Raw genomic sequence first — 25,315 nt, forward strand, 5'->3', positions numbered from 1 at the left:
TGCACTCAGCAGACAGGCTCGTGCCCAGCGGGTTACTATCACACCTCGTCTGCTCTGCTGACGTATCCAATGAAAGCATTTGTAGCTGCTGTAGCTAAGAGACTATTGTAATGATAACACAATGATAACACACTGCTATACAACAATGACTTGATTAACATATCTAAATGTGTACAACATGCATTTAACATAGCCATTGTTCATACTTTTATAATATACAAGAGCATGAATAAACTGTAATATTTTGGTAGGCACCCCCATGTGCAACATCATTAAAGGGCTTGTTCACCTTTGAGTTAACTTTCAGAATGATATGCGGAGCAAAATTCTGAGACAATATTAATTGGTTTTCATTTTTTATTATTTGTGGTTTTGAGTTATTTAGCATTTTATTTTGCAAATCTCCGGTTTGCAATTTCAGCAGTCTGGTTGCTAGGGAGCAAATTACCCTCGCAACCAGGCACTGATTTGAATAAGAAACTGGGATATGAATAGGAGAGGGCCTGAATAGAAAACTGAGTAATTTAAGAAAGCAATAACAATAAATTTGTAGCTTTACAGAGCCTCTGTTTTTTTTAATAGGGGTCAGTGACTCCCATTTGAAAGCTGGAAAGTCAGAAGAAAAAAAGCAAATAATTAAAAGCTATAACAAATAATGATGACCAATTGAAAACTTGCTTATAACACACTAAAAGTTAACTTAAAGGCGAATCGCCCCTTTAACCTCTTGCCCTGTAAGTTTATTTTTTTCCATTAAAGGAGAACTAAAGTCCCCTAAATAATTAGTTTAGATATTCTACACCTTATATTTGTGCTTTTCTGTCAGCCCAGGGTCTCAACCACAACTCTTTAGCAGTGAAGATCTGTGCTTCTGAAGATGCCCCCAGTAGTACCCCCTATAGTCTTTTCTGCTGATTTACTGCACATGCTCTGGGCTGGTTTTCTGAGCTTAGAACCAACTAACTATATACAAAATATTCACAGTATAAAATTGAGATTTCAGTAATTAGTATTAATAATTAATACTAATTCTGCATCAGAACAGACTAATAATCAGCCCTGTAGTATCAGCTTCTTCATCATTCTGTTACTGTTTTTATGATTCCCCCCTAAGGAATGACCCCCTTAAAGTAGAGGCAATGGTGGAACTACCAGTGGGGCTGTGGGTGCAACTGCAGCAGGGCCATTTTCCATGGGAATCCAAATGAAGATTCAAGAGCAACATGTGCATATTTGTAGTCAAGACAACAAAGTTATTCCCCATTTAAATACTCACCCCTGCAGAATGCACCATGCATTTAGGTGCCCCTGTAGTCCCTGAGGAGTACATTATGTACAGCGGGTGATTAAAGGGCAACTGTTCAAATTCCAGCTGTGGCGACTGGTCTCCAACTTTTCCAGTTGCCAGGAACTCATCCAAAAACATGCTGTGTAAAGTGAAAAAAACAACCACCTCAGTTCTTCCCTTCTACAGTACATTCAACTATTAGAACTAAATTGTTATTAGAGAGGAACAACAAGTCATTATGCATAAAGTGTCATAATGGAGTACACAATGGAAATGTTGTGCACACTCTTCAGCGACACAGATGTCAAAGCTTCCAGACATTACTTTGAATTGTAAAACCATAAACAATGACCATCATATAGGGGCAATATTTTAGAACAGCCAACCAGACATTTGCTTTCATGCTATTACAGCAAAGATCACTGCTGATTTGCAGCTATGAGTTACTGTGTTAGTGAATGAAGGTCAGTGATTTTGGTGAAACAAGGGCCAGGCCACAAGGTTTCCATATGATTCTGAAGAACTGAAATAACGGAAGGTTGTTAGTATTGGTGCAGATAGCTATCACATAACAAGGGGCATTCCCAGGCGCTGGAGTGCACACGTTTTATCTCATTGATAGAATCAGTTTATTTCTTATCTGTAAGGCCGCTAGTAATAAATGGGAGACGAGCACTGAGCGCCAGGAGAAAATAAAAAAGAAGGGGAAATAATCTAACACAGTATTAAATAAATAAATTAAACTGGAGGCGCAAAAGGAGTCTGCCGGCTGGAATATAAATTTCAATTTTCGCTCATTATGGGAAGATAAATCTTCACTTGAAGACGTTCAAGTGAATGCATGTCCCAGAAATTTACATGAAAAATGTCACTGCATTAGCATAGCTTAGGAGCAGCTGCAAAACCCGTTAACTGTTTGGTGGAACAAGGTGCTGCTAAGTATTGTACTGTATTGGCTGTGCAGTACAGCTATGAAACCAGAGCTTTTCGAAAGCCTCTCTGCAGCCCTATGATCCACAGAAACACTGCTATTCCTCTCTTTATCTTTGACCCCAATCCCATCATCAGCACTAGTGACATGTGAGTCAAGAAAAAAGTCAACCTGCATCCAACCCTAACCCGTAAAATGTTAGGGATGCTGAGAAAGTGTTAGACAGGGTGAGCTCAACGTATATGTTTAGATGCTTGACCAAAAATGGTATTTGGACTTTATTCATTGGGAAAAAAGCAAATAAAGCACTAGTGTTACAATGTAAATGTGTGGGCATAGATTTGTGGTGGCAGCACAATAACCATAAGTCATGAGCTGGACCGGTCTGGAAGTCAAAATAGGCCCTGGCATTTCAAGTACAAATGTCCAAACAGCCCCCTCCGGCCCAATAAATAGTGACTGTCTCTGGCATCTTACTCCTCTGGAATTTGTCAAACCCCACAGATTGCCAGTCAGGGTCTAGTCTGGTCATGAGAATAGATATGAATAGTTGTGTAGCCATGGGGGCAGTCATTCAAGCACAGGATACACAGTAGATAACAAATATGTTCCGTATACTATAGAGCTTATCTGTTATCTGCTGAGAATTCTGTTCCTTTTCTCTTTTTTTAGCATTGAATGGCTGCCCCCATGGATACACCGCAGCTTGTTTATATAAACTATAGCTGTGTTTCTGAAGCAAAGACACCAGTTTTACCAGTGCAGCACAACAGTATTTTATATTTTCTTTACTGTAAGCTTTTTGTCCAGAAGCTCTCCAGTTTGGAATTTCAGCAGCTATCTAGTAGCTAGGGTCTTGTTTACCTTAGCAACCAGGCAATGGTTTGAATTAGAGAAGAGGGACTGAAAAGAACGATAAGAAATAAAAAGTAGCAATAACAATAGCATGGAACAATTGTTATTTGACTGCTGGGGTCAGTGAACCCCATTTGAAAGCTGAAAAGAGAGGAAGTCAAATAATCAAAAAACTATTAAAAAATAAACAATGAAGACCAATTGCAAATTTGCTAGGAATAGGACATTCTATAATATACTAATAATTAACTTAAAGGTAAACCACTCCCTTAAGTTCTTTTGTTGCTACTCTATAACTTGAGAGTCAACACCATAAATTATATGATCTACAGTTAAAAGCAATAATTTTTGAGTTCAGACTAGGTTTTATATCATCCTATTTAAGGGAAATGGGGGTGTATCACTGGACCAGTGCTCCAGCTGCTATTACAGGGTGCCACAGTGTTCCTAGGCTCTGCTATTATACCTGTTAGGGATCTTTGAGATATCAATGTTTTCCTTTGGTAAGACGTATGGAATCACAACCACCTTTTTCAAGTCCGGCAACCCTAAGAAAGACAACAGATGAACCCTTTTTTATTATGAAACATTGAACATATAATTAAAATGATCGGAAATACACAAAAGCATTAGATCAGAAACAGTTTCTTTATACAATAGGGCAGGGATCCCCAACCTTTAGAACTTGTGAGCAACATTCAGAAGTAAAAGGAGTTGGGGAGCAACGCTAGCATTAAAAATGTTCCTGGGGTGCCAAATAAGTGCTGTGATTGGCTATTTAGTAGCCCCTATGTGGATTGTAAACCTACATTGAGGCTCTGTTTGGCAGTACACCTGGTTATTATACAACCAAAACTTGCCTCCAAGCCTGATATTCAAAAATAAGCACCTGCTTTGAGGCCACTGGGAGCAACATCCAAGGGGATGGAGAGCAACATGTTGCTCGCGAGCTACTGGTTGGGGGATCACTGCAATAGGGCAATATTGGTATTATGTAAGAACAGAGACCATTTAGTGGCTTTAGCAGTCACTTTTTTTCATATGGGTATACTGAGATATTTAGAATGGATTCATACATTCATTTACTAAGACCAACACCACATCACCAGGCAATCAAGAGTGGCATTCTGTCTGGAGATGCTAATGAGCAACATCCCTCCACCAAATAATAGTCATTCACAGATGCTGCTGAGAAACCTTGGGGTATAGAAAACCTGGTGAAGATCCTGACTTATGCTCTGGTTACAATGTGCATATACTGGTAATAAAACAGATCACAAAATGATTCTGGCCCTAAAATCATTCTGTGGTGGGGCCCAACAATATCTATTATGCTGTTTAACCTAAGATAAAATGAACTACTGCATAAGTACACAACACATTGGAGCATAATTGTAATATTCCCTGGGCACTTTAGGTCTTACATAGTGCCTCTGAATATGGGTCTAAAGGCGAATAGGGGATGGGATATCTAACAGTTTCCTCCACCCACCCATCATTAATACAGTGCTGCCGAATGCAGGCATTCATGGGGGAAGCCCAGGTCTTTGCATTCCAAACTCATCTGCAGAGTAAGATTCAAACTGTGAAAAACATTAACACTCTAGACCACACTGTCCCCACACACACACACATAATAAATAACCCCTATAGCTTTATAGGGCCTGAGAAAATATTTTGTGACAATGACAACTTAGACAACATGCACAGGACCACACCGTACCTTTAACTACACATTGGAGTTTCTCTAGGTGAGAGTGTTCCTTCCCATTATAAACCACAGATTCGACAGAGAAGATTAATTTTGGCTGGATTTGAGAAAATCTGTCCAATACCCCCTGCAAATAAGAACAAAGAACCCAGAAAATAAGTATGAATCTGCTGTATATCCTATACCTGCATCAATGAAAAAACAAGTATTTAATTTACATTAGAGATGCTTTAATAACTGCAAGGAGTCGGTTTTCATTTGGAATGGATACGTTGTGGTTCAGAGATAATTAGGCATGGGTAACAACTTTACAGAAAATTATCAGAGCCGTACTGTAGTAATACCAAATGAAGAAAATAACTCCTTGTAGTTATATAAGACTGTACTGCAGTATTTCTGGGGTAAATATCCCTGCTTTAGCAGCGTTTTTTTGCTAACATTTAAATATTTAACTGTTATTAATAAATGTCACTGCAAATGCTGCAAATCCTCTTATTAAAAACAATTACCGGTATACCTTTTGTGCCACATTCAAAGGGCCAGATTCAACTCAGTGGGAAAAGGCTGATCACATGTAAACTCATAGACAAGATTCAATTTGAGTTGCAATTTAATTCAGAAAAATTATCTCACTGTTTATCACGTGAAAACTCTTTTGAAGACTATGGTCAGTAGCGTCACTAGAGGGAGGCGGGCCCTGGTGCGTGACGCACAGCCGGGCCCCGCCCCCCTCCGTACGGCCGCATTTGGCAACATTTGGCAGTGAGGGGGTGCCGGCCCTGGCCCGCTCGCACCCCCTGCTCCCCCGGTAGTTCCGCCAATGTCTATGGTGAAAAAACTGCAACTGAATTAGGAGAAAAGTTTTTATCCTCAAATTGAATCTCGTCCATGAGTTTTCACTTGATAAACAATTCACTGAATTGAATCTGAATTGGGCCAGATTCAATTCAGTGAGAAGAATGTTTATCACATTATTGGGCACATTTACTAAAGGTCGAATATCGAGGGTTAATAAACCCTCGAATTCGACCCTCGAAGTAAAATCCTACGACTTTGAATATCGAATTCGAAGGATTTACGGCAAATCCTACGATCGAACGATCGAAGGAAAAATCGTTCGATTGAACGATGAAATCCTTCGAATCTAACGATTCCAAGGATTTTAATTGATCGATTGAAGGATTTTCCTTCGATCAAAAAAACCTTAGAAAAGTGATGGGGAATTGCATCTCAAATTGATCCCCCGTAGATGACTTTTCATGTGATAAACCCTTTTCTCATTCAATTGAATCTGCCCTAAAAAATCTAATGAATCCTATGGGAAAAACTGGAACTAAATTAGGACATATTGGAAGTAAAAAGAGGGAAGTAAAAAGAGAGACAAAAATTTTTTCCGCACGTAGCGCAGCAAAAAAAACTTGGTCATGCCCCTTTCTGTGACCACACCCCCTAATTACCATGTTCATTTTACAAAATTTGCCAGATTATGAAAGTTTGAAAATAATTCTCCTTATCTAATCTGTTTTTTGTGTCTCAAAATTGTTACAAAGTATCTTATTTGTACCTGTTAGCTGTTCTGTGCTCTCTGCTAAAAGCCCAATTAAGTGAGAAACTTTGTTTCTTTTTTTGGCTGTTCAATGCTGAGAAAATAGGGACTTTCCAGTACAAATGAGGGACTGCAGGTTGAGCTGTCAAAAGAGGGACTGTCCCTCCAAAAAAAGGACAGTTGGGAGGTATGAATTAAGAGAAAAAAGTTTTTTTCTCCTCAAATTAAATCCCACCCATAAGTTTTCACACCATACCATAAAATAACATTTTCCCATTGATTAGAATGTGTCAGTTTGATTTTAAGTGGCAAATGTTGTGGAACATTAGCAAATTAGGCTTTGTGTCAAACTTCAGGTGACAACCATCTTACAGCACTTCTTATCTGTACCTGACTTACTAGCCCAATATCTATCAGCTTCACTGTATCCTTCCTATACATAGAGCTGCACATTAAAGGGATACTGTCATGGGAAAAAAAAAATTCAAAATGAATCAGTTAATAGTGCTGCTCCAGCAGAATTCTGCACTGAAATCCATTTCTCAAAAGAGCAAACAGATTTTGTTATATTCAATTTTCACTTTTTGCTTTTTGGCAGGCTGCTGTTTTTCCTTCTCAATGTAACTGAATGTGTCTCAGTGGGACATGGGTTTTTACTATTGAGTGTTGTTCTTAGATCTACCAGACAGCTGTTATATTGTGTTAGGGCGCTGTTATCTGGTTACCTACCAGATGCTACAGAACTACAATACAATCATTCTTCCTAGAGTGGAGTTGGCAAAGTGAGTCTAGGACATGTAATTCTCTCCTTGCTATACACTACAATGCTTTATGTTATAAGCCTTTGTTACTTTATTCTAAAAAGATTTTTAATCTGGCCCGTACTTGCTGACACAGTAAATATTTAAGTGTGGAATTTGGCAGCAAATCATAATTTTATTTTCACTGTGACCCTCACAACCCTCCCTCTTGTTTTATACTCTAATAGAACACTAGTGGAAATTGAGTACGACTTTGATTTCAAACAAGTTGATGACTATTGAATAATGAGAAATCATGGAAAAAGTTTTCCACTTGCTGAAGATACATTTCCTATGAACTTCTACGGTATATATTTTGTGTTGATGCCTTCTAGAGAGTCTGTCTTGATTAAAAATTTTTGTGGTAGAAGATTTCGGTAGAAAACAACATTATGTTTTCATCCATTTCAAACAAGTTGATTAGAATGTGTCAGTTTGATTTTAAGTGGCAAATGTTGTGGAACATTAGCAAATTAGGTTTTGTGTCAAACTTCAGGTGACAACCATCTTACAGCACTTCTTATCTGTACCTGACTTACTAGCCCAATATCTATCAGCTTCACTGTATCCTTCCTATACATAGAGCTGCACATTAAAGGGATACTGTCATGGGAAAAAAAAAATTCAAAATGAATCAGTTAATAGTGCTGCTCCAGCAGAATTCTGCACTGAAATCCATTTCTCAAAAGAGCAAACAGATTTTGTTATATTCAATTTTCACTTTTTGCTTTTTGGCAGGCTGCTGTTTTTCCTTCTCAATGTAACTGAATGTGTCTCAGTGGGACATGGGTTTTTACTATTGAGTGTTGTTCTTAGATCTACCAGACAGCTGTTATATTGTGTTAGGGCGCTGTTATCTGGTTACCTACCCATTGTTCTTTTGTTTGGCTGCTGGGGGGGAAAGGGAGGGGGGTGATATCACTCCAACTTGCAGTACAGCAGTAAAGAGTGATTGAAGTTTATCAGAGCACAAGTCACATGACTTGGGGCAGCTGGGAAATTGACAATATGTCTAGCCCCATGTCATATTTCAAAATTGAATATAAAAAATCTGTTTGCTCTTTTGAGAAATGGATTTCAGTGCAGAATTCTGCTGGAGCAGCACTATTAACTGATTCATTTTGAAAAAAAAAATTTCCCATGACAGTATTCCTTTAAATACAAGTGGCTGGCAAATAATAGGGTTACCATGGCCTTTTCATGGCACTCTACATCTGACAAAAATGCACCGTTGACCTGCAGATATATGGCACACCGTGATTAGCAGCTAATATCCATAATGGCTGCTTATGTGAAAAGCACCACAGGGTGCTATGGTTTTAATCAGAGTGATTTGCTTGGGAAAATGACTTATAAGCATATAAAAAATCAAATGAATATACAAATGCTGTTTGATCGCAATATAATACGTGTAGAACATAAAATGTAGCTTGTTGAAGAGAGACAGCACGCTTAATAGTCTGAGAGCATAATATAGTGTCAGTTCAGACTAGCAGATGAATTAGTGTGGAACAGTCTGCTAACCACTCAGTCCAGTAGAGATGATTAGCCTCTAGGAAAAAGAATTATAAGAAAGTATAGATTTCTAATGACTTGAGAATTAAAGTGCAAGCATTTTGGAAGGAAATACAAAATCCTGAAAATTCAACTTTAACACCTCCTAACCCCTCCTTCCAAGGAAAAACAGATTTTTACAGTAATTTGTGTAAGTATTTATGTGCTTTATTTGCTTGCATCAATGGTTTAAAATGTTTATGAATGATAGAACTTTAGTGTCCTCTAGTGGCAGGTTATAAAAATGCAGGCGTAATACCATACTTGTGCTTTATCAGCCAGTGGGAAAGCTTCAGGGCTCAGGCAATTGGGTTTTCCATGAAAATGGAAATTTTAGGAATTTCAAATTTTAGGTAAACTTGGTTTCCCTCCATGGAGGATCTCAACTTCAAATGTGCTGTTTATTTGGTATGCTAAGTAGGGATGCACCGAATCCAGGATTCGTTTTGGGATTCTGCCTTTTTCAGCAGGATTTGGCCAAATCCTTCTGCCCGGCCTAACCGAATCCGAACCCTAATTTGCATATGCAAATTAGGATTCGGATTAGGTTTGGTATTCGGCCGAATCTTTCGCGAAGGATTCGGGGGTTTGGCGAAATCCAAAATTGTGGATTCGGTGCATCCCTAATGCTGAAAAACTTTTTTCCATGATGCTCACAGACAGCACTCACAGTGTGGTGGCAGCTGAGCCTTTTGGATTGAAACGTCAATTGCCAAAAAGAATATGTATTGTTATCTAAAGTACAGTTATAGAATCCATTATCCAGAAACCTGTTATCCAGAACGCTCTGAATTACAGGAAGGCCATCTCCCACAGACTCCACTATAATCAAATAATTTTGAAATCAAATCAAATAATTTAAAAAAAATAGTTTTTCTCTGTAGTAATGGAGAATCAGGATCAGCATAGAACAGCCAAGTAATAACACCTTAGATGACAGAATGACTTGGATGATCCCTGACTCATATGCGTTGTCAAACTGTATCCATAAAGCCGTCAAACTCAGTGTGGCCACAATATCTACCTTATGTGTATGTATAAGAGCACTTGTATTTTACTCCTTGTGTCTCATTATAGTATGAGTGAAATATTACAAACAAATAGGCCTTACATTGACGCCAAAGTCTGGAGAAGTGGCACTCCAAATTGCTCCTATGCTCGCTGCTGCCAGCGTTGCTTCAACTGTCTGAATGCAGTTTGGAAGATAACCTAAAAGAAAGTGAAAGTCATCAACTTTATTCCATGTCTTTGCCACACACATATCTCATATCTCAGAGCTAATGTAACAGTATTTGGCTACTTTTAATTCTCAGTGGTTTTTATTAGGGCTTTACTTTTCATCTTTACATTCACAGCTGAGACAGTGAGGGTTACAACCAGCCTGTAGCCTTAGAAAATATACCATCAGATGTAACTCCAATACGTGCAGCAGGGAAGATACTTATACCTAGGAGGTTATTTATCAAAGCTTATTTACCATTCAAGCTTATTTTAAACCTCAAATGAAGTTGACTTAACTCACAGCTCAAATGGTTTCCTTTTAAAGGAGATGGAAAGTCTTTTTGCACTTGGGGATGCCAAATGTTAGGCACCCCCAAGTGATTGTATTGACTTACTTGAAACCCCGGGCCGGTGCTTCTATCAGCAGAAAACTGCACTTTCCTGGGTTATACCAGTGAGCACCATGGAGCTATCTTCTTCCGGCTTCTTCTTGCTTCAAATTTCCCCAGGCAAATGCATGTGCAGTTGAACGAAATAGCCAACTTTTTAGTTAAAGTTCAGACCTTAGTTCTATTGCGCATGCGCAGTCGAGCGAAGGAAAGAGGAAGACGGAAGTGGATCACTCCGTGGTGCTCACTGGTATAACCCTGGGCCGGTGCAGTTTTTGCTGATAGGAGCACCGGTCTGGGGTTTTACATAAGTATATACAATTACTTGGGGTGCCTAACATTTGGCACCCCAAGTGCCAACAGACTTTCCTTCTCCTTTAAAGAAACTTGAATGAAAAAAAACCCAAATCAGCAAGTTCAGGGTTAACAACTGAAAATTGATAAGAGTTTCCAAGTTATAATAAATCTCAAAAAAAAATCAAAATTTTTTAACAAGAAAAATCGACCAAAAATAAACTCAAAGGCTTGAATTTTTCGTGAAAAACACAACTCGACCCTTAATAAATCTGTACCCTAGTGTATCTAGCCAGTGTAAGGGCCACAAACTATTTTAAATGTTTTAATGTAAACTTACTCAGAGCACTCTTCTATGCAATTTACATAATTTTTTTCTCTTCCTTTCAGGATGTTAGAACTGCACACACACAAGTCAAGCATTGTAAAAGTATCCTTCCTCCTGGTTTCATTCAGGACCTTCATACATTTTACATTTCAAACAGTTACTGAAATAGATCCACATAGTTCAGTTCATAAAATAAACAGTATCACTCAATTACTCATAACCACTTTACGTGTTTCTCCCCAAATATTTGCCATCAGTCCCTAGTGGCACTCTAAGGGACCACTTTCCCCTCTACAGGGCTCAGCCCAGGCACTCTTTATGGGTCCCAACAACTTCTTGGTCAATTGCCCGAAGCACTTCAGAGCCTAACACTACCCTATCCTACTTACTTCAACCTGCTGGGAAACTATTCCCACTAAACCCTTGTGAACCTTTTAACTGTCTGTTTTCGTCCATTGATATTTCTCTCATTCCTGTTCAAGGCATGTCTCCCTTTATATCCCTCCTTGAACTTTCGAAGGTGTTCCCCTACTCACTAGCTTTCTCTAGGGCCCAAACACTATAGGGGCAAATTCACTAACCAGCGAAAATTCGCCAGCGATGGCTTTGCGCACATCGCAACACTTTGCCAGGTGTAAATTCGCCTGGACAACGCTAATTCACGAAGATCCGGTTGCGCACAGGGTACGGCTGGCTAAATTACGATCAGCAGTTCGAAGTTACGCTAGCGTTGGCTAATTAGCATACGGCGTGCAGTTTAAGTACAATGGCCGTATATGCTGCAGCAAATACATTACACTACACAAGGCCAGGGAACCTTAATTAAATTATATAAAGTTGTTATAATGCCCTATACATGTGCCCACAGTATAGTTTAGGTGCCATATGTTAGCAAATGTAGGGGGGAAGGAGGGTACCCCAAAAAAATGTACAATCTTTTTCAGTCTATCACCCTTTAAATAGGAAAAAACGCCAGCATTTAAAAAATACTCAACTTTTTTTTGAGGAACTCCTATCTACTCTATTGCACTTCGCCTGGTCTGAGGTGCGAAGGCAAGTCTGGCAATAGAGGTAACAGTCAGTAAAATCAAAAACCTAGTGAATTTGCGTAGTAACGCTCTTTCGCCAGACCGAAAATTCGCCTGGCGAATTTACGCCAGCTACCGTTAGTAAATCAGCGAAGTGCCGAAATTATGTCACGCTGGCGAATTATCGCCAACGTTAGCCACTTCGCCCTTTCCCCCTATGACTAACATTTTTCTAACCATTATGCTACCATCTAATGGTAGAAAATAGTAATTACTATAAAATAATTTTGTGAAGCCCCTTCACCCTTATATATATGTTAAAAGGGTATCTCATTTCCTTAAAGAATATAAAAATGTATGAAGTTTATATTACTGTTCTCTTCCATCCCGGGGTAACAGCAACACAAACCAGCTTATTTGAAAAGAAACACGTACAACATACAGTAAGTACTCACACAGAACTTCATCCTGCAGAAAAGAACTGCTTTGCTGTAGATTTTCCCACATACCACAGTTTATCTATATAGCAGCATTTGGCACTCCAGATGCTACAGAACTACAATACAATCATTCTTCCTAGAGTGGAGTTGGCAAAGTGAGTCTAGGACATGTAATTCTCTCCTTGCTATACACTACAATGCTTTATGTTATAAGCCTTTGTTACTTTATTCTAAAAAGATTTTTAATCTGGCCCGTACTTGCTGACACAGTAAATATTTAAGTGTGGAATTTGGCAGCAAATCATAATTTTATTTTCACTGTGACCCTCACAACCCTCCCTCTTGTTTTATACTCTAATAGAACACTAGTGGAAATTGAGTACGACTTTGATTTCAAACAAGTTGATGACTATTGAATAATGAGAAATCATGGAAAAAGTTTTCCACTTGCTGAAGATACATTTCCTATGAACTTCTACGGTATATATTTTGTGTTGATGCCTTCTAGAGAGTCTGTCTTGATTAAAAATTTTTGTGGTAGAAGATTTCGGTAGAAAACAACATTATGCTTTCATCCATTTCAAACAAGTTGATGACTATTGAATAATGAGAAATCATGGAAAAAGTTTTCCACTTGCTGAAGATACACTTCCTATGAACTTCTACGGTAAATATTTTGTGTTGATGCCTTCTAGAGAGTCTGTCTTGCTAAAATTAAGGCCAAAGAAAGCTCGGAGAGTTTGGGTTGTTGTACCCAAACTCAAATGGCCACCTTAACTGTAAGGAACTTGTCAGCATTTCAAACAATGATTAGCACTCAAGAGATTATAGGGGTTATGTAATATAAGTAGGGTTGCCACCTATTTTAAAAAAAATTACCGGCCAGCGATGGGGGTGGTAACCCCGTGACGGAAAAAGGGGCGGGTCACGGGTAAATGGGCGGAATGTGATGTAAAAAAGGGGTGGGGCATCGCAAGAGGGGCAGAAGACGAAGGAGGGGTAGGTTTCTGCCGGAAGGCCAAGGGCTTTTGTTATAGGTATTACAAATTACCGGCAGCTACATTGCCGGTAAATTTGTAATACCGGCCCTGGCCCTGGCAGGTATTTTACCGGCTAGGCCGGTGAAATACCGGCCGGTGGCAACCCTAAATATAAGGCACTAAATTTGTCCAGGTGCGGTAATCCATAGAAACCAATTAGCAGTCAGCATTTACTGGTCAACCATTTAAAAGCTAATCTTATTGGTTGCTATGGGTAACTGCTCCTTAGTGCCTTTTATTACATATAGGGGTTAATGTATTAGCCAGCACATTTGAGCTATATTCACCTGGCCCACAAGTGCACCCATGGGTGCAGACGATTCCCATTGTAATGAAAGGCAGACAGCTGGGAAAAGCTTGAGTGACAAAACACATGGAATAACAAAGTTTGCCATTGCCATAGACAAATTAGGGGTAGTTACTGAACAGGTGTGTGTGCTGTTCTCCCTTCCATATTTCGTTCTGCAAGAGACCCTAGCTGAGAAGATAGTTACCTACAACCCGGTCTCCTGTTTTGATGCCCATTTTCCTCATTGCCGCTGCAAATACAGCAACATCACGTCTCAACTCTCCAAATGTCACTTTCTCTATGTTCTCTTTGCCTTCCCCTGTAAAAACAAGTTGGACAAGAATAGATTTATGCATGGTGATAAATTAGAAAAGGACTTAGTACGCGAGAATTAAATAAATACACATTTTTGGTCCTGTGGATTTCCCTCTCCTAGACACTGAATATGGGGAAAGGTGTGTGCACCTTTAAAACATGTGTTGCAACTTGCGCATGACTTACCAAACCAGATTCTAATTTAAATTTGTATTGGAGTATCATACACAAGTTGCAGCAGACACAACATAACTGGCACCTGCAATTACAATGGAATTCTGAGGGAAATGCTGCATTGCGGGCAAAAATTTACATCTAAATTTAGCACTTTGCACAATGCATGTAAACGAGCTAATTAAGACTTCAGAAATGGCAATACTGGCGTTGGCAGTAAGAATTACAAGAAATGGAATGAAATATAAAATGTTATTCTCTGAAGCAATGCAGAAACTCAGTCCAGATGATATGTATTAGACACCAGGGGCCCACCAAAAAAACTTAGACCAGGGGCCCACTCTCAGTATTATTTTCCTTCTCCTCACTCAACCTCTATTGTCCTATTCTCTTTTCTTTACATACCATAATCGATTGTTCCATCTATTTAGCCCATTTGTTCTTATAGAAATAGGGAATGGCCATGAAATTGGCCAAATGTTTAGAAGCAGGAGGGCCCACTGACACCTGGGCCCACCGGGAGTTTTCCTGGTATCCCGGTGGGCCAGTCCGACACTGTGTATTAGAAATACATATGACTGGTCTGGTCTAAAGATCCAGTAACACAGAAATTAAAATTCCCAAAATGTTTAAGTATCTTATTCTCTATTTTTTTAATCTGGCAGAATTTCTAGAAATATTGACATTTTTAGCTGAATATACAGGGAAATATGGGAAAATATAAACTACTCCATGTTTGGTCCTTGCAAGGTAGATAACTAGATTGCAAGTTCACAGATAATTCCACTGTATAATGAGCTCCTGCTACCAAAACATCAAAACACGAAGGGTAAAAAGAGAGGGTTGTACACTAGTAATCTAAATATCTGCCTCGCAAGGACCAAACACAGAGCAGCTTTATCTCTCCTTTTGCCTCATTTAGCTCAGTTTTTTAAACCATACATTTAAAAAAAAACAGGCCCAAAATAGCCATATTCATTGCACTGATGTTGAACAAGGGAGCATACTGCTCCTTTAAAAAGACATAAGAGATCATTGACATAGATGGATATGCTGTTTTTAAAAGCACAGGAACCTAAAGCTGGCCATAGATGCAAAGATCCGATCGTATGAATTGAGGATTTGTACGATTTTTGGACCGTGTGTGGAGAGTCCCGACATTTTTCATCAGGCGGAGATCGGTCTTTGGTCCATCGGACAGGTTAGAAAATTTCTGTCGGCTGCCGAGGATTCAATGCCAATTGATCAATGGCATTCCCTTAATCCTCATTTTAATTAATAATTAATTCTTTGCAAATGCTTTGCAAATATTTGCTCAAGAAAACCGCCTGTTTACGTTTGCAATGAGTCAGGATCAAGGACCTGCCCTGTCTGACAAATACTCACTTGCGGAATACAAAGCAATTTTATCATTTTCCTTATGTTTGAGGAGGTTTTCTGCGTAGTTCAGGCGACTCCCTTTAAACCACTCTGGGACGTCTGCAATTCCTTTCAATCTATCAATTACCTGCAGAATATAATGACCAAAAAACAGCTAATCTTAGGAACAAAAATTATACTTGTCATAGAATATTCCCTTGATATACCATGTGTTAAAAAAACACACACACCCACACCCTGCCACGCAACTGAACTGATACAGTTTATCTGCCAAGAGGATTTACCTGGCAATATGACAAGAGTAGCAACAGGAACAAGAAGTAAATAACATGCAGGAAATATTCCCAATTTCTATTAACCCTTAAAAGTGTCCCCCTGTTGCAGATTCGATGGCACTGACATATGTATTATTGAGCCAGCACTGCATATTCTAAGTTTTTGGGTGTGTCCTTTTTGAATTTTGCCACATCATTACTGGCAACATATGGTGCAGTGAGCTGAAAAGAATCTGTCACTGTGCATTATATGCTATTTAGAGAGCTGAGCTTTTCTAGTCTCAGTGTTTTACCCAGAGTGTGCAGAGCTGATACACATGGTTATGTGTATTACAGCTTTTAATTCGCCACATGTTCTGCTCTGTAACATCGATATGCTCTAGACACATCTACGTGTGTCTCTAACATCTACATGCTCTAGACACAATTATAACATGAACTAGTTTTAATATTAACTAGTAATGTAATAAAAGTAGGTTATGATAGCAGTACTTTATGTGTGCCCTTAATCACATTTTGACTCCCAGCACTGTGATCATTATTGCAGTGTCTACTGTACCAATAGTCTTTAGAAGTAGTTATAGTTATAGCTATATCTGTAAAATCGAATGCACCACTGGACTTATCATTCCAGGTGTCTATGTGTCAGCAGTGTTATTTGTACCTTATAGGCCCACTTCCAAGCAATAAAGCAATAACAATCCTAGTCAAGTGTTTAACTACAGAATGAGAACTATTGTTGTATTATTGTATTAAAGCAAAATATTATATTATATTATTAGCGTACAGAACAATATAGTGTTCTTGGTATGTTCTCAACAGGACTGCCAGCAAAGACAGTACATGGGGAACAGAGGGTGGCCCCAAAATTTTAAAAAAAGAGTAATCTGCAGCCAAAAAATATGTGGGGATTGCATGAATGGTGGGACTTTTGCATAACTGGGGGTGCTCAGGGTGGATCAGAGGCATGGCAATGTGTGCAAGTGTAATTTTTTTTCATTGGGTCCTGATTTTACTTAATGGCAGTTCCCACAACCCAGGGGTCGTGGGAGACCACTGGGCTACTAAATGGGTCCCCCTGGGGGAAGGGCCCTGCTAACTTAGTAGTATGGAGCCCTACAATTACCAATGGCTCTGTATAATGCTGCACACTATATAAATATATAATAAGATTCATCTTATTCATCCTAATATAATTTTCAACTAGCATGTTTCTTAGACTTCTAAAGAGCATCCTGTGCCATAAAGCAGGACAGCTAAAAATTTTAATGTACTGTTTTTATTTTGTGATATTAGATATACAATTTGGGTTCATAATGTTTGTTAGGCACAAGCTGAAAAAGAGGGAGGTACCAATATTATATATACAGTATATCAAATGTTACAGTCACGATAGCTTTTCACATCTGTTATGGAGTTTTTTGTGTTATTGTAGTTGCTGTCCCACATATTCCTGGAACTATGGCTAAATATCTTAAAATTAAATAATTTACTATATCTGTAAAGTTGGTATGAGTCTAAGAGGGCCCAGACCAAAGAAAGGACCTCCAGATGGGGCTTGAACTGAAAACATTTACAGAAACAACCACTCCCCTGGTGTTTCTGACCATGAATCTCTTGCCTTTGTAGAAAAATAAATAGATGAATAATGTACCTCATCATATGTTTTAGAGTGAACAATCCCACTGAAGTCCCAAAACTCTGCCCAAAATTCCGGATAGAACTCCACAGACCACTGGTACAGTTCATTGTAATTGGCTGTAATGAGAAAAAAAAAATATATATATATGTGTGTGTGTGTGTGTGCAGTTTATTTGTAACAGTCATCAGCATATAACAAGAAGAGATTATACCAACAGTGAAATCCATCAACCTGTACCAATTGCCAGTACAGGTATGGGACCTGTTATCCAGACTGCTCGAGACCTGGGGTTTTCTGGATAATGGATCTTTCCGTAATTTGGATCTTCATACAGTAAGTCTACTAGAAAATCATGTAAACATTAAATAAACCCAATAAGCTGGTATTGCTTCCAATAAGGATTAATTATATCTTAGTTAGAATCATGTACAAGGTACTGTTTTATTATTACAGAGAAAAAGGAAATAATTTTTAAACATTTGGATTATTTGATTATAATGGAGTATATGGGAGATGGCCTTTCTGTAATTAAGAGCTTTCTGGATAACAGGTTTCCAGATAATGTATCCCATACATCTATAGTGTTTTCTTTTAAATAGTAATTTTATTGCATTGTAATCATTCTTAAAAATGTAAGATGCTCGAGACACTGCGCATTTAATATAGGTATATAAATAGAAACTACATTTCCCATCATTCAGTGACATGCATAATTCTGTCCCATGGCCTCACTCATGATAATTCTGTACCAGGGATACAGGTCAAGTCTGAATGTTGATTTACCTGCTCTGTATAAATTTGAGAGGGTATGTGCTTGTGATTAGTGATGGACGAATTTGCGGTGAATTCTCACGATTCGCCACTGGCGAATAAATTCGCAAAACCACCACAAAAATTCACCAGGGTGTCAAAAAAATGGACGCCTACATCAAATGACGAACCTTTCGCCGTTTGGCAGGAAATTCGCAAATTTTTCTGCGAAACGCCCCAAATTCGCCCATTACTACTTGTGATATCTCCAAACAAAATCAAAACAAATATAATTATCATGTTTTATTACTCATCCATTAGTTTTTGTGATATAAGAAGCAGATCACAGCAAGGGAAAACACTTCTAGGCCTTAAACTAAAACATATAAATTCAAGAGAATACATACAATTTTGTTTGTATATCATATTACTATATTGTTACAATATGAATGCTAAACAAACTAAAGCACTGATTATAGGTCTTTTCATATTTACTTTATAAATTCACTCAACTGTTTGCCTGGAAAAATGTCAGCTTTAATATACAGTAACACATTGCTCATCAGCCATGCTGGATTTGCTGCATGAAAAGTAGGAAAATAAACAGAAGTGCCAATGTTCCTACTGGCAAGAGGCCAACACACTTTCCTTCTCGTAGGTTCTACAATGCCCTCTCAGTTAATGTCTCGGCACTCCCTCCTGCTGCTACTCAGGAGGCAGCGCAATAACCTTTCTGAGGTCAGCCACATATTCACTTTTTATAGCTACACTACAAAGTCAGGTAGCATGGTTTATTGCAGGGCTCAGCAATAATAAAGATAGCATTTTATCTGTGAATACAGACATTTAATAGTGGTACAGTGCAATGCACTCTTTAAAGGTGTAGTTTACCTTTAAACTAACTTTTAGTATGGTGTAGACCAGTGATCCCCAACCAGTAGCAACATGTTGCTCACCAACCCCTTGAATGTTGCTCCTAGTGGCCTCAAAGCAGGTGCTTATTTTTAAATTCCAGTCTTGGAGGCAAGTTTTGGTGGCATACAAACCAGATGTACTGCCAAACAGAGACTCCTATAGGCTGCAAGTCCACATTGGGACTACCAATAGCCAATCACAGCACTTATTTTGCACCACCCAGGAACATTTTTCATGCTGGTGTTGCTATCCAACTCTTTTTACATCTGAATGTTGCTCACGGGTAAAAAAAAAAAGGTTGGGGACCCCCGGTGTAGACATTTATACTCTGAGACTGTTTGCAGTTGGCCATCTTTTTTATGGTTTTTCATTTATTTAGCATTTGGTGAGCCGCTCCCGGCGTTTGGTATTTTAGCAGCTAGCTGATTTCTATGGTCTTGTGTACCCTAGCAACCAAGTTATGGTTTGAATGACAGACAGGAATATAATTAGGAAAGGGCCTGAATAGAAAGATAAGAAATAAAATTGAAGCCACACAGATCAATGAATTAATGCTGCTGGGATCAGTGACCCCCATTTGAAAGCTGGAAAGAGGCAGAAGAGGAAGGCAAATAATTCAAAAATTATAAATAAAAAAAAATTCAAAGTTGCTAGGAACAATGCATTATATATCATATCTAAGTTAATTAAAAGATTAACCACCCTTTTAATAAGTGGAAATAACATACTCCTGACCAAGATGAGGGGGTAGTTCTTGTTTCAGCTGAATAATGCCATTTTGCTCTGAGCTCCTCTTGTAAACACAGAGCAGATAAAGGTATTGTGACACTGTGATCTGCCACTGGCTTTTACAGGTCTGATACCCTGTCTGTGCATACTTGTTCCTAATGCCTGCTGATAGCAGTATCACTGTATTAAAGGGGTTGTTAAACTTCCAAACACTTTTTCAGTTGAGTTGTTTTCAGATTGTTCTCCAGAAATAAAGACTTTTTATCAACTGCTTTCCATTTTTTATTCTTTACCATTTTTCCAAAATTTCCCGTCTCTGGTGTTTGTCTGGCAACTCGGTAATTTAGGTGCAGATTTTGTGGTTACAATTTTGCAACATTTAGTTGATACATTTCTCAGTAGCATCTCTGAAGTATTAGCAACTATTGTATCAATTCTAACAGTTGCCTGTAATGAAACTCAGGTATTTTGCTCAGCAGGGACAAAGATAAGAAATGTATCAACTAAATGTATCAATTTAGAACAGTTTAGAGAGTTGGCAGCACCCCTCCAAAAGCAGCTCTAGAAAGGTGAAAAATTAGACTTATACTTGAATATTAGAAACAGTCACACATAGAAAATAGAAAGTAATTTGAGAAAGTCTTTATTTCCGGTGAACTATATAAAACCAAATGAACTGAAAAGTGTTGGAAAGTGAACAACCGGCCATAGACAGGCCATCAATGATAATGGGTGACAGGGAGATTTGTTGGAATAAATTTTTGCTACTATGGGCAACAAACCTCATGAAAATGCTTTTCCGTCAGAAATAATTGAAATTGCCTGTTGCAAAGCCTACACTATTAAAAGGTTTTTCCGAAGTTGCCTTGTAAGGATACTTCAGGCAACTACATGGCACATAGGTTTTACCATCGCCAATTTCAATTATTGCCAGTGGAGAAGCATTTTCAGGAGATTTGTCGCCCGCAGTAGTGCAAATTTATCATGGGTGACAAATCTCCCAGTTGGCCATGGTCCTAAAAGCTGCTGATGGACTGGAAAATCTCCAGTGCATCAGCTCATTGATGAGTTCCTCACCCCAACAGCCTGCATTAACAGTCCTGCGATCTGATTATTTGGCCAAGGGCATGTTGTTTGGGCATATCAGAGCAAGATCCGCTCCAAATTAATGGATCTTCATGTGTTTGGCCAGCTTAACTCCTAGGTTAGTTGTTTGGTATGGCACAGCAAAGCTGAAAAGCAACCTGGTAATGTATACTTTACTTAAAAGTTCAATATAATGTCAATATAAGTCACCAAGCCATACAGATGAAAAAAAAAAGTCCTAGATGTGAACCTGTAATAAAACATGACTGGGAGATGGATTCACCTGAAACACCCCTAATGGAAAGAAAAAATATACAGAAATAAGATATAAAACAGGAAAAAAACTAATGATAATTTATGGAAGGTGAACTACCACTTTAAAATGATTTATTTATGTCTCCTCCCAGTAGTAATCCTGGACTCTAGCTCAAAAACTTTTTAAACTGCTACTAGCAACAGTGGGTCTGTGGGGGTGCCACTGTGCCAAAAAAAACTTTGCTCTGTGAGATCACTTATTATCACTGATCTGTTTCAGGACCTCTCCTATTCATATTTCAGTCTCTGGTTTTTAGACCACTGCCTAGTTAAACTAGAGTAACTAGGGTAACTAGACCATAGCAATCAGACACCTGTTGGAGATATGATGAACAAAAGGCAGTATAAGAAAAAATAATGAATGAAAAAAATGGAAAGCAACTGCAAATGGCTTTAGACAACCACTGTCTACTAAACTTCGATTCAAAGTTAAACTTCCCCTTTAAAATCATACATTTTAGAAAATTTGTGGAAAAAATAACAATAACTAAAAAGTCATGATATATTATTCTGCTCATAGAATGCAGCCTGCCACAAGTGCTTATTCACAGGTATCCAGTGCAAATGCTTGTGAGCAGTAAGAGACTTTTAATGAAAGAGCTATTAGTGGTAACATAATCTTGTTACAGGAGGATAATCTTCCTACTTACTGAATGGAGTTATCTAATGGAGTTATTGGGAGTGTAATATTCAGCCACTGGAAGTGGAGGGGTAGAAAAGGGGGGGCAAAGCAATAATGCAATATTTTTCTTGTTAATTATATTACTGTCACTATACTGTTAGCTGTTTAGTATCACAATAGATCAGCCTCTCATGAATGAGATCTAACTACACAGGGAAAGTAGAGATGTTAGGGGCTCCAGCTGCAGTTGAAATACCTCTCCAGTCAGTGACAAGTGGAGCTGCACATCAGCAGCACGTCTAGCCTGGACATCACTGGCACAAGAGAATGATGATTCAGTGGCTGCTCACTATTACTTATAGGCAGGGTGGGGTGGCTCAAGCGCAATTATTCTAAGTACAGTCCCTAAGCATGTCCTGCATGAAAAATTTAAATACTATCAGCAACTGAAAATCTCAAATCATCTGTGACTGAACTGCATTTCCCAGGATGCCTTGCCAGGCTTTGGAATATTTTTGCTGTACTTGTACTATATAATACATCAGGAGACTTGTAGAAAATTAATGACACTATTTCTTCAGAGGCTGCCATAAAATGCTTTAGCCTCGCTCTTTCATGTCCCACAGTGCTGGGCAGTGTCCTTGTTGCAGCTGTCACAGACACACAAGCTCTCTCACACACTCCCACATTTCCAGCACATTGTACTGAAGTGTTGCCAAATCAGAAACTCAGCAATGTTAGACAGGAGTGGGGAATCAGGGCTAACTAACCTGTAGTTCCTCCTGCTGTTGTTGTACTATGACTCTCCCAACAGCTTTCCTTTGTCAGTGGGATGTGAAGAGTTGCTGTTCAACAACAGTTGGAGGGCTAATGGTTGAACATATTTAAATACTGTTACACTATTACTATATAATATAACTTTTCTACATTCTCCCCAATGCTGCAAAGGATGATGGGACTTTGGGCAAAAAGCCCTTCATACAGAACCCTAATTCTACTCTGCCCTGTGTATATTCCATACTCACCTTACCTGCCTGTACTGTAACCTGACAGTCCTTAAGGTCCTTACAAATCAGAGATATCCAATTTTGGCTGGAAAATCCTAGGCTGCCTCCACCACATGCTCCTGTCGTCTCACCCAATTCTTGTAGCAAATAAGCAAAAAAGGAGAAGGAAGCCTCAAAAGCAGATCTTTGCTGCAATTAATTTTATTAAGTTGTGCCTCAACATGTTTCGGGCCACAAGCCCTTTTTAAATTTAATTGCAGCATAAATCAGCTTTTGTGTACCTGTTCCCATGCAAGATACCTTTCCCCATATATTATACCTGTTGCTATACAATATACTTGTTCCCATACAATATACCTGTCCCCATACAATATACCTGTTCCCATACAATATACCTGTCCCCATACAATATACCTGTCCCCATACAATATACCTGTCCCCATACAATATACCTGTTCCCACACAATATACCTGTCCCCACACAATATACCTGTTCCCATACAATATACCTGTCCCCATACAATATACCTGTTCCCATACAATATACCTGCCCCCATACAATATACCTGTTCCCATACAATATACCTGTTCCCATACAATATACCTGTCCCCATACAATATACCTGTTCCCATACAATATACCTGTCCCCATACAATATACCTGTTCCCATACAATATACCTGTCCCCATACAATATACCTGTTCCCATACAATATACCTGTTCCCATACAATATACAGTACCTGTTCCCATACAATATACCTGTCCCCATACAATATACCTGTCCCCATACAATATACCTGTTCCCATACAATATACCTGTTCCCATACAATATACCTTTTCCCACACATAACGTTTATCTAACCATCTGTGTTTGCCCACGTGTTGTCTGTATGAAGCCACCTAACAGTGCTGCAGATCTCATTATCTGACACTGTGTATCCTCCCCTGGATGTAGCTTGTGCCTCAGGCACCCACACCCCTGTGCCACTCACCCAGGCGGAGCCCCAGATTCTTGTTCACCCTGTTCCTGAACTGATCCATCTGGGTGATCTTCTTGGAGTCCGGGTACCACATTACTTTGGCCTCCATGATCTCCTCCATCAGCTCCCCCTTGTCAGACATGCTGAGTGTGCGTGCTAGCCGTCTGAGCAGCCTATCCCTATCTCTCCAGCACACTGTTCTCTCTGCCTGCAACCAGAACGTGCTTATGTACACACTGCCTCCTACTGTATCCTTCCTCCAGCACAGGAGGAAAAAATAGTGCCCAACCTCTACATAGCTACCTGCTCCTCATTCATCTGAAATATAAGCGTTATGGACTGATCCTTTTATAGCAGATCTCATTTAAATATAATATAAACAAAATATATAAAAATGTACAGCTACTTAAAGTGCATAGTAATGATACTACTGGCTCTCCTGATAAATGATAAGGATTGAGGAGATTTCTCCCTGATTTTTAAAACTGCATAGAATTTCTTAATTAAATCATAACCTTAAATCATAATCAACAAACAATTATTGTATGGAACTGTATCATTAAAGCACAAGAGAACTATAATAATGTATAATGTAATGAAGCATTTCATGTCTTGTGGGTCCAGTGCTCTTTAAGTGTCCCTGGAAATTATTATATTATTATTATTATATTAGGATTATAAAATACTAGCAACAATGCTACATTACAACATTCAGTGCTGTGAAATATGTTGGTGCTTTAAAAATATGTGATACTAACAATAATAATTATTATTGTATAGAACATGCATTATATTAACATTCTAGTGGTCCAATTAAAAGATTCTATAGATAACTGGGCAAACTCAATGCCCCCCACCCCCTATGACAGTCCAAGTTACCACAGTGAAGAGAAAACTTGTGATAAAATAACTGCAAACCTGTCAAAAAAATAACCAGTAATTTATTGTGATAGTGCCCTTTGAGATTTGTGCCCATTGTGGTGTATATTTCTGCATCAGCTAATCCTTACAGTTATGTGGCAACCCAAGCCATTGTGACCCTTTTCACTGCTGGCAAAACTGCTCACAGCAGAAAGGTTCAAGGGAAAACATTACTAGCAGACAAGTGTTCTTCCAACATATTAGGAAACTATTTATAAAATAAACATTACATGAAACAGGTAAATTAAGTTGAGAATTTACTTTGATATATTAGAAGACATAACCGAGTTGCAAAAAGTTTTCATAGGTGTTGCAACTAGACCTGAACGATGAACTAGTTGGCTTTCTATCCTCTGGTAGCTTTGCAAAACTTAGAGTTCAGCTTGCTTCATTGCATCTGATGAACAGAGATGACTCCCATTATCAGAGCTGTCTGTAGGGCTCTGGAGCTACACCAACTTTGCAACATTTAGTTATATTATAGAGT

At 38.7% G+C, this 25,315-nt stretch overlaps 1 protein-coding gene across 1 annotated transcript in view; it reads right to left on the minus strand.

The window, feature by feature from the left end:
• aacs.L (acetoacetyl-CoA synthetase L homeolog) overlaps window positions 1-24,129 on the minus strand; it is a 45,804-nt gene extending 21,675 nt beyond the window's left edge. Inside the window, exons 1-8 of the mRNA XM_018262501.2 lie at window positions 23,920-24,129; window positions 17,513-17,616; window positions 15,590-15,710; window positions 13,920-14,033; window positions 9,797-9,894; window positions 4,798-4,912; window positions 3,541-3,622; window positions 1,277-1,427 (exon numbers count right to left, since the gene is read on the minus strand). Coding sequence (XP_018117990.1) covers window positions 1,277-1,427; window positions 3,541-3,622; window positions 4,798-4,912; window positions 9,797-9,894; window positions 13,920-14,033; window positions 15,590-15,710; window positions 17,513-17,616; window positions 23,920-24,049 — 915 coding nt within the window. The 5' untranslated portion in view covers window positions 24,050-24,129. The remainder of the gene's footprint in view (window positions 1-1,276; window positions 1,428-3,540; window positions 3,623-4,797; window positions 4,913-9,796; window positions 9,895-13,919; window positions 14,034-15,589; window positions 15,711-17,512; window positions 17,617-23,919) is intronic.
• Window positions 24,130-25,315: the final 1,186 nt, after the last annotated feature.

Source organism: Xenopus laevis, chromosome 1L (assembly GCF_017654675.1).
Source record: "Xenopus laevis strain J_2021 chromosome 1L, Xenopus_laevis_v10.1, whole genome shotgun sequence".
Classification (NCBI taxonomy): Eukaryota; Metazoa; Chordata; class Amphibia; order Anura; family Pipidae; genus Xenopus; species Xenopus laevis.